At 36.9% G+C, this 10,841-nt stretch overlaps 1 protein-coding gene across 1 annotated transcript; it reads left to right on the top strand.

Annotated features, from left to right (window-relative positions):
• Positions 1–5,506: 5,506 nt before the first annotated feature.
• Positions 5,507–10,016, top strand: stmn1b (stathmin 1b). The gene is made up of 5 exons (XM_053495491.1): positions 5,507–5,596; positions 7,484–7,529; positions 7,640–7,812; positions 8,039–8,230; positions 8,332–10,016. The coding sequence occupies exons 2-5, from the start codon at positions 7,514–7,516 to the stop codon at positions 8,398–8,400; spliced, it is 450 nt and encodes a 149-aa protein (XP_053351466.1). The 5' UTR covers positions 5,507–5,596; positions 7,484–7,513; the 3' UTR covers positions 8,401–10,016.
• Positions 10,017–10,841: the final 825 nt, after the last annotated feature.

Genomic DNA, 10,841 nt, shown 5'->3' with positions numbered 1-10,841 from the left:
TAAAAATATGTCACCATTTTGGAGAACTCAGTGACCCTTCTTGAGAAAAGGGAAAACATTTGATGTCATTACTCACTGTGATGAAAGGCAAGGGGACAGATTTAACTGAAATGTCCCCCACTCTTGTGAGCTGCTGGGTGCTTATTCAGACTGATTCAGTCTGTTATAATCAGATCTTTTGTTTAGCTGTTGGTGGGTTCCTCTGGCTGGGAGAGGCCTAGGCAGCTGATATCTGCCTCTCCATTGTACTGTGTGCATGAGGCGGCTGCCAGGATTACAACTTTATACTGGCGCAACCGTCGCTCTTTCAGTCGTCCCTCCAAGGAGATGCTGGTATTTTTCCACTTGAGTGCTGTTGAGAGATTCAAATAAAGCGCTGCTGCGAGAGTGTGGAAAGAAAGCCTACATAATTATACACATTAGAGGCAAACAGGAAATGACACTACTAGTTGCACTTTTTAGCACCCATACAGTACATGCAAAATAAATACCCTTCCCCCAAATTCTGCCGACTAGACAATTTGACATGAAAACTGACTGTTGGAGTGTTGCTTCTGTTTACTGCAAAGGGAATGTGATGTACAGATTTTTTAAATATCATTGCAGCATGCAAGTCTGTGATATAATAAAAGGTGCTGTAAAATGACTGGTTTAAAATCATAAATGTGATATTGAGGCAGATGCAAGATTGAGATTAGTTATGCAGTAAAATATCTCATAATGAGAAATTGTAGAGATTCATTCCATGTCTGAATCAATTCCCTATTTAATATATTTAATATACAACCTGGATTATATTCACATAATAGTGCACTACAATATAATTCTGAATGCACCGGAAACTACACCTCTACTTCATCTTTACATTCTCATCTGCACTGCATACCATATCAAAACATCAATCTGTCTGCATAGATACCAAGCCACATTATATAACAAGATTAATAAAAGATCTTTTTTTTAAACAACCAGGTTTAATGCCAGCATGTACAGGTTAGTGGTTCTGGAGTTCTTAATTGTGCCAGAATTCAGTATGATAGTATGATGTCAGTCCTTCACTGTTGCTCTACAAAATGCTCTATATCGAGCAGTCTATATAGTAATTATGCAATGATTAGTTCCAATCCACTAATTTGATTGCATAAGCAGCATTCCTAGAGTACTGTTATTGACTGCAATCCCATTGGGACATTGTTCATGCCACTGTGCCTTGTCTATGTTCACTAGTTAAATCAAACAATTAATCTGAGACCATTAATTTGGTAGCATTTGCAGCAGCAGCGGACCTGGCAAGAAATTAATTTTTCATGGATATAACTTTTGATTTAAAATATGAAAGTTCATCAGACAAAGATGAAAAAGAAAACTATTTTTACCAGCTATTACCAGCAATCTACAAGTCCTTGTGAGGTAACTAGGTAACTAAGTGATGTTCTATCACTAACAACTCTACCAACTAGTTTGTTTATTAAAGAAATAAATGGAAACAAATATTTAACTGAGACTTGGATTTGACTGAATAGTGCATAAACATACAACTTCAACCTCAGCAGCAACCTCATTTCCCCTCTCGTCTGTTTTAAACTCAGCATTCAGCATCACTAGGATATTAATCACCAGCCTAAACATCTGCCATCATCTGCACCTGTTTATTACTGGTTCATGCCTTAAGTTAGATGCTTTTAATGCTTGAATGGTGTATAGATCACTGTGTGGGTTAACAAAAAAAAAACAATTATTTAAAACTGGTCAGGTACAGGGACTGGACTGAAAATGAAAGTCAAAAAGAAGTCCTTCAGTAAGCCAGTAGAACTATTCCTCAAGACTGCATTAAAAATACAAGAACGTCTGTCTTTATGAAAGCGAAATATGAAGAAATTAGGGGTGACTCATGACTTTTGCAGTACTGTACATCAAGCTTTATGAAATAGTCAGAGCTAAAACTTGACAGATTAGTGTTAACACAAAATGCATTATTTTCCTATAACCAATTGTCCCCAATTGTTTAATTGCTTTTATACCACAGCAATGTTTCCATACAGTGCATCAAGTAAGTGTATCAATTTTTATTAATACAACTATTTTTGTTCAAAGCAAGTGCACTAGAACTTAACGAGTGTCTGGATTCCTCTAGGAAACTATTGATTAAATTCTACTTTATGTCACATTTTTTTAGGTATTCATTCAATACTCCCTTTTAGTTAAATTTAATGCCATAAAACCAATTGGTTCCTGTTATCACATTATATCAGTTTTAATAAGTCATCTTTCACTTGTCTCGTTTCTTTCTCTAGAGGTTAGCAAACCAAAAAAATAAAACAACAACAACTGACAAAGCCTTTTTTGTGATGAAAAACTTATAAGTGCTATTATTATTATTATTATTATTATTATTATTATAGTATTTTCCTCTTGGTGTTATATTTCTATGATGGTGCTCCATACAATGAAAACTGAGACATACCTTTCTTAAGGAGAGAGAGGTACTCTAACAAAAGGGAATGATGTATATTATATAACGCAACATGTACAGAGCATGTGAATGTGTACCATGCCTGGCAGGGTGGAGGAGGGGAACATTTTGTCTAAGGGAGGCAGAGAGGCTGCGTATTACATAACACTGTGATGTCACTCAGTCTGATGTCACCCAAAAAGCCAAATGAAGCTGCCAAGTGTTGAAGCCTCTATGTTAAATCTGCTTCCTCAGCTTAGTTTATAAATTTAGGTGCTGCATTTGATTTACCATTACATGAACTTCAGATAGGACCTGTCATGCATTACAGCATGCAAATGGGTCATTAGCAAATACCCATGGTAAAGTCATAAGGTAGTACCATGAGAATTTGCCAGTGACCCACTTTGTGCATGGAGACAGGGAGACATTTGATCCAGACTCCAGACTGTAAATTTGGGCAATTGTGCTTTCAGCATTCACAATGCTCTGCTTGAAGCAAAACAGACTCTAGACAAAGAAATGATTTTGACTGTTTCCATTACATCAACAATCAGCAAAATATTTCCAGTACACTGTTATATATTATTTGTAATACAGAAACCCTATCTTCTGGGCTTAACTCGGGATCTAAAAAGAAGACAATACTGCAGACAGAGTGACATCACGTCTCATTGTTATAGCTCACATGACCAGACATGTGCACTAGCATACAAATTGAGAGCCTGAATGCTTTCTCACTCTACGTGTTACACACAAACCCCTGTCCAATAATCTTCAAGCACTGAGTCACAAGGTATTAAGCTATGATTTCATCTTCACACATCACATTGTACTGCAAAATATTCACACCTGTGAATAACAGGTTTGTTGAAAGTAACGTTTAAAAAAATATAAATAAATGAATATGAACATATGAATTCTATTAAATATGAATATGCTGCTACAAACCTGAAAGATTCGATGCAAATAATGACGTATGACAAGAGAAAATCTAAGTGCACAAGACACAAGCTTTTGTTTGAATGATCATTATTTTAAATAGATGACTTAATGATCTGGCACCGCAGGAGAACATTATGTCTGTGGGAGAGAGTACTAGACTCAGCAAGGAATCTCTCTGTCTATGCTTTTATTCTGTGGCTTTGAACATGCAGCAATGACCCCAGGGGGGTCTACCATCCTCTACCATCCTCTACCATCTGCTCCCTTCGCCTGGGAGTGTCTGCTATTACTAGCATTAGCAAAAAAACAATACTGGTCCCATCAGATACACAAGAGTGCTACTTAAAAGATATAGTATAGTCATAAACCTACTTTAGACATGTTGTAGACTTTGTTTCTCTAGGATTTTAAGTTGGAGAAATTATATAAATAAGGGTAGTTTTAATCTTATAAACTGAACTTACATTGTCTGCATGCTACCAATCAAATATGCACAAATGTGAGTTTTCATTGTCACAAATAATGATAACAGCCAGAAGACAATTTTAAACAATAAGGAAATTCAAGAGTACATCAAAGTCAAACACGATGAATGGCAAGCGAATCCTAAATTGCCTAAATGTTATTATGCGTAGCTCTAATCTAACATAGAACATAGTGCAGGTATATTTAATATATTTTAAGTTATATTATTGTGCATACTTTATTAGCTGTAAATGATTGATTTCCACTTGCAGAGGTTTTCTGCTCTTGTAGCACATACACCACAAGTTTTGACATGTTGGTGTGGTCGGAGATGCTTTTCTGCTTACCCTAGTTGTAATGAATGGTTATTGAAGTTAACAAAGACTTCATGTCAGCTCAGACATCATTAGCCGTTCTCCTTCGACCTCTTTTATCAACAAGGTGTTTGCTTTTGCAGAGCTGAAACTTACTGCAGTTTTTTTGTCTTTCACACCATTCTGTGTACATTTTAGAGACAGTCGTGTGTAAAATTCACACCCAGCAGATCAGCTGTTATAGAAACACTTTAACCATGCAATGTGACATCAGAAACTATGTCAACTAAGTTATTGAGGTACCATTTCGCCTACATTCTAATGCTTGACGTGAACATTAAAGGAGAAGTCAGCGAATCAAATTCAGCAAACATTTCCTCATGGTCTGCTAGCTGTCTATTCTGCGGCTTGGCGGAATTTATTCATGTGTTTGTGGGGGCAGACCTTCTAAAGATAATAATATTAAATATAAACAATTTCTTTTTTCAGTATTGCTGACTCCTCCATTAACCAAAGCTCTTGAGATGCATGATTTTATGCATTTTTCTGCTGCCACATGATTAGATGATTGTATAATTGCATGAATAAAAGTGGGGAAGGCAAATGAGTTTTGCTATTAAAGTGCCAGTGAATTTAGGCCTAATTGCCACAAGACACATTTTTTAAAACCAATTCATTCATTCATTCATTCATTTATTCATTTATGCATGTATCTTCTATACCGTTTATCCTAAACAGGGTCACAGGAGCCTGAAATCTAACTCTGGAGACCTTGGACAGGGTGCCAATCTATCACAGGGCCACATACCTTCACCCACATACACACACTATGGATAATTTAGGAATGCCAATTAGCTTAATCTGCATGTCTTTGGACTGTGAGAGCAAACCGGAATACGTGGAGGAGACCCACCAAGCACGGGGAGAACACGCAAACTCCTCGCACACATACCCCAAGGCAGGAACCAAACCCAGAAGGCAGGTGTGAGGCCACAGTGCTAACTACTACTCCGGACATGAATTCATTCCTTTTTTTGTAACTGTATCCTACATTCAAGATTACTTGGTGATGAATATTTTAAGCATTTTACCTTTATGTGTTATGTTGCGTGAAACTACCAACAGTAAAAAAATCAAAATATGTATCTATTATGAGCATGTCCATGACTCAAACCGCCAAACCTAACGTTCAAATTCATTATTAAATCCTAGTCAACGGCAGAGATGCAAAAACTACAAATCCCAGAATCCTCGCAGCCGACTGCGTTGTTTAAGTGTCCAGTTCATCCAATCACGATCAGAGACATGTGGCACGTCACCCGCCCTGGTAGTTTTTTTGTGCGCGAGCGCGCGGTGCTGATGCAGAGCGGAGCCTCAAGCGCGTGAGGAGTCAGAGGGCTTTTTTTCTACAGCATCCGAGGTGGGTGTGTTATTCGGGTCTCGTGTTGCTTTGTTATTTACATTTGTTGCGATTGTACGTATATGTATATAAAAAACCCTCGGTGTTAAATTCGGTTGCGTTAGAAGTGTTTTCTTAAACAATACTAATACAAAAAATGTGTAAAAAAAAGAAAAAAGAAAAAAAAAAAAAAAAGTAAGCGCCCGAAGCAAACAATAGGCATGAAGGCAGCATCGCTTTGGGGTGTTTCAGGAATGAGAATAGATATTAACAAACATTAGCATTTCATTGTGATATTAATTCAGCAGGCTTTGGATTGTTTTGTCTTAATTTTGCATGTTGGTGGCAGCTAACTCCACAGGTATAAACTGTCAGTGTAAAACGGATCATCTATTAGAGAATGATCTGAAATGATGATAGATTCTGACATGCATGGATTGGGGTCAGTGAGTCTTTCATAGCTGGCCACGTTTTCAAAAAAACTCGGCTGGCAATAAGAATGGGAAAGATGCAGGTAAGATAAAAATATGCATCATTTGCAGCACGACACCGATTTGATGATTTATTTAGGTCTTTCTGTGATGTCTCGAGCCAGAACTGTAAGAAATGTGCTCAGTCCACATGCGAGTCAACAGTGTCTTTGTCTCTGCAGCCTCTCATTGAACACACTGATTGTTGGATGAAATGGCAGCGGGAAAATCTTAATAGCTATTTTAAAACAAAGGTACACCTTACGCGTTCATACCTTGGATATCATTTGGAATTTGCAATGCAATTTTTAACAGGGAACAAACATCGGCTGATATTGGGTGTGACAGCTTGGGTCGTACCACGTGACACATTATTTATCCGTAATGATTACGACACTCATTACTCGATATATTTGTGCATTGATCCTTTGTGTGGAATCGTCAAATAGGACAAATTGCACAAATGAGCTACAATCGAGGTGTTATGTATTGCATAAAGTAGTATACTCGTTTGAATCGCCTTCACCGTAATCGTCTATTCATTAAAAAAAAAAAACAATCTCCTTCTCATGTCACTCACGGATTCCTAATGCTTATTCGTTATTTATTTATTTTTTTTTTTATATATATATATATGATCCATTCTGATGTTTACTTGCTCAGTGAACTTGTACATGTGTGCAGTGGTCTGGAGGAAAACGCCGCCGTCGCCTTTGTTTCCTTACAGACACAAAATCTCCTTTGTTTCCGTCCTTGAGCTGCCGCCCAGTTCACCTAACCCCACTAAACAGCCTCGGTGTTCATGACCTGCAAATCAATGCCACTTTCTTTAGTCAGACATCACTTATTTTAGCGAATAGTGTGTATATATTTAATGCCTCCTCTTACGGTGTTGTTAGTATTCTTAGGCGCGTCAGGTGAGGAGTGTCCAGCTTTACTTAAGTGCTCAACTCTCCTAGAATAGAGAGACAACATCAATACCAAAGGATTACACAGAGAAATTAGCCATTGTTTCTATTTCTTACTTTCCTCACTGCCAAGCTTAAAAAATATTTCTAGAATTCCTTCCTTATATAACTTCCAGTGAGACAGAAATAGACAAAGAAACAAATAAACAGACAGAAATAAATGAACAATAGAAAGAACATAGTGCAGTCCAGGTCCAAGCTGTATTATTATTCCTTTTTTTTTTTTTTTTTTTTTTTGCAAAAGCCTCTGACTTTACAGCTGAAGTCTTGTTATAATAGAGTATTGAAGAGAACATGCTGCTTGGGTAGGCAATGCTGTCAGGCCAGGCCACTGTTGTTTAGGGCTGCCAAAGAATATGTTGTTCATCTGTCACGAACAGACTGGTGGCTTGGGTTATACTTGCTATCTGTATTGCAAGATGATAAGGATGATGGTGATATATTTCTTTCTTTCTGTCTTTTTTTTTTAGGTATTTGAAACCCTCACGTTTAAAAGTGCAATGGCGTCCTCTGGAGGTAATCTGGAAAACAAACAGACATGTTCTCCTATCCACAGCTTGTTTGATTTAATGAAATTCTTACATCATGCTTTACACTTGTTATTATCAATGTCTTATCGTCCACAGATATCCATGTTAAGGAGCTGGACAAGCGTGCTTCTGGACAAGCATTTGAGGTCATTCTGAGCCCCACGGCACCGGACACCAAGGGTGAATTCCCTCTGTCCACCCCCAAAAAGAAGGAGGTGTCATTGGATGAGATCCAGAAGAAATTAGATGCAGCGGAGGAGAGACGTAAAGTAATGACATGATTGTAAATACCCAGTTATTTCCGCAAAAATACAGGATAATATTTCAAGGCAGTGTTTTAATTTTACTCACATAAATGATTTTTTGAACTGTCTACTCTGTTTACCCTCTCTTAAGGGCTCTTTGGTGATCCTGCCCCAACCACATTTTTCTACTTGTTAGCTGTGTTAGGACATACTGTATGATTATGATCAATTAAATCAAAATTCTCTTCAGAATCATGAGGCAGAGGTCCTGAAACACCTGGCTGAAAAGCGAGAGCATGAGAAGGAGGTTCTTCAGAAAGCAATGGAGGAGAACAACAATTTTAGCAAGATGGCAGAGGAGAAACTTAACCAGAAAATGGAAGCAAACAAAGAAAACCGTACAAAACAGATGGCAGCAATGAATGAAAAATTTAAGGAGAAGGTTAGCCTCAATTCCTGAAAGTTTTCATTTATTAAGTCACAAAACTGTAAATGAATTTAATTTCTATCTTTTTTGCTATGTTTTTTTAAATTTTATTTCAGGACAAGAAACTTGAGGAAGTCCGAAAGAACAAAGAAACAAAAGACGGAGGCGAGGGTGAAGAGAACTGAGGTTTTTTTTTGTTTGTTTTTTTTGTGCTACCTGTTTTAAGGGATGGTATTTTTTTTTACTTATCCAAAGAATTTTTTTCCTCCATTATACGGCCAGTATTATGTGTTCTTTTTTTTCTTTTTCTTTCTTTCTTTCTTCCTTTTTTTTTATTTTTACACTTTTTACGTAAAGGTTAGGGGCGGAGCAGGTGCATAATTATCTTTTAAACTTTCCATGCTCAGACCTACTTTAAATCTCCATCACCTGTAGAGCTGTCTGCCTTTGGTTTTTGGCCTGTTAATAAGCAGTCTTTTATTCTATTGGGAAGCATGCCTGTGTTACACATAGGTCTCTGGCTTTGTTTATTGCATTGTGCAAGTTGACCTGTACCAGTGTATGTCAAAATTGCAGTTCTTTGAGCTTAATAAAGTTGCACAGTTGCTTGTTACATTTAGGTTTAACAGTTTTAGATCTGCCCTTTTTTGTAACTGTTCATTTATGAGCAAATAATAATTGTCTGCCTGTCTGTGTAACTCTCTTTCCATCTGGTTAACAAGCACATTCCTGTATTTACCTTGTCATTGGTAAACTTGTTAATAGTTTTGGAGAAACACAGATACGTACTAATATTACACAGGCAAATATGTGCATTGACAATATTATCTGCATTTGCTCTTCATAAACACTTTCTATACTGGATGTACTTTATCTCTAAAGAAGTGAACCAAAAAAGGGCATTCACTTCTACATGCGTGAAAATTTCCAATAATGTTGGGTAGTAAGATCTAGTCTGTTTTGTATGTGTTGCAGAAAAGGGAAAAGAACAAAGTGAAATGTACATCATGGAGAATGTACATCTAAAAGGCTGTCTTTTTATTTTGCATGTTGGACTGTTTTTTCCTCATCTGTTTATCCGGTAATTAATATTAGCTAGAGCATTCTCCAGTAATTCAGTCAATAGCTATAGCGTTCCTACTCAAGGGTGTGGAGAACAGTGGCCTGCTGTCATATGCCATTACTAAATAAATCAAACATTATGATTTTTATTGGATATATTTATATAAATAAGGAAACCAAAAAAATAGCCTTTACTTAAACATATGTGCACATTTTCAGTTATAGTAATGTCTGGCAGTAAGGTCTGGTCTGTTGTGTAATGGATGTGTTGACACCTAGTGGCCCATTTGAAGGCATAGCACTTTTTCATTCTTGATATTTTTTTTTTGCTGGAAAAGAAAGAGGTTGCTGGGGAAGACGTGATCTGCAACTAAAATATCAACTGAATGAGGGTTTTTGAACAGCTTATACCCAAGCAAAGCAAACCTGAACCCATTTGACTCTCTTGAAGTTGTATGTTTTCACAATGTATATACACTTTCAGTTTTTTTCAGTTTTTTTTTTTACAAACTGCATCTAAACATTCCACATCCCAAATTCACCATAATTAATCTTTACCTTTAATAACAAAAAAATTAATAAGGTTTTACATAACTTCTTAGGCCTTTTTGTCTAAGTAGGACAATTTTGCAATTTAGTAACGTAAAGTACCTTGATCCTATTGCAATTCATGTACTCCTTTCTAGCACTGTCCATTTTCAGCATGAAAAATTAAAAAATAATTTTGTCTGTGCTTGAAGTGTTGGAGGTGTAAGTGTGGTTATTTAAATTTGGTCACATGTTTTGTTTTTAAAACAAATACTTAGTTCTGCTATTGACTTCAGCAATTTCCTCTTGCAAGATAAAAGCTTATCCTGGCTTTGGTAAATGTGTTAAATAACATAAAACATTTAAATAATGCAACATATGTTAGCAATAGCTCTTATCCATATCCACCAAAACCTCTAAACAGACTGTACATGGAAAAAACTTCAAAGTCAATCTGGCTTAAGATCCCATGCAAACTTATAAACTAGACTATTTTGGTGGAACCAGAAAGAAAAAGAGTATGGACCTGCTGTCTAAATTTATGATGAAAGAAGCTCTATTCACAAACAGAGGTTAACAAAGCCACACTGTTAACATCTCCCACCTCTGTGTGGGTAAAGAGAGCACATTTACACTCTAGATCCAAACCCTCATTGTCATTGTCATCATCGTTTATACTGGTTTATCCTGTATGCAGGGTTGCGGGGGCCTGGTGCCTATTACAGGAGATTTCAGGCACAAAGTGGGGTATATCGCAGAGCGCACACACATACTGTACAGTACACACATGTCTTTGGAATGTGAGAGGAAACTGGAGGACACAGAGAAAATCCAACAAGCCCGGGAGAACATACAGTACAGCAAACTTTATGCACACAGACCAGAGATGGGAATCGAATGGTCTAAAAAAATTGCCCGAATAAGAACAAAAACTATTTAAATACTTGTTTAAATAGCAGATGTAGTTAAGATGTTGGACTGCGGTTCTGAAGATCCCAGGTACAAACCCCAGGGTATATAGGGAGTCACTATCACT

Source organism: Clarias gariepinus, chromosome 4, assembly GCF_024256425.1.
Source record: "Clarias gariepinus isolate MV-2021 ecotype Netherlands chromosome 4, CGAR_prim_01v2, whole genome shotgun sequence".
NCBI classification, from domain to species: Eukaryota; Metazoa; Chordata; class Actinopteri; order Siluriformes; family Clariidae; genus Clarias; species Clarias gariepinus.
This window is presented reverse-complemented; position numbering and strand designations above follow the sequence as displayed.

Coding starts and splice junctions, on each gene's coding strand:
- stmn1b (XM_053495491.1), top strand. Junction 7,813..8,038: donor CAGCGGAGGAGAGACGTAAA/GTAATGACATGA, acceptor AATTCTCTTCAG/AATCATGAGGCAGAGGTCCT. Junction 8,231..8,331: donor ATGAAAAATTTAAGGAGAAG/GTTAGCCTCAAT, acceptor ATTTTATTTCAG/GACAAGAAACTTGAGGAAGT.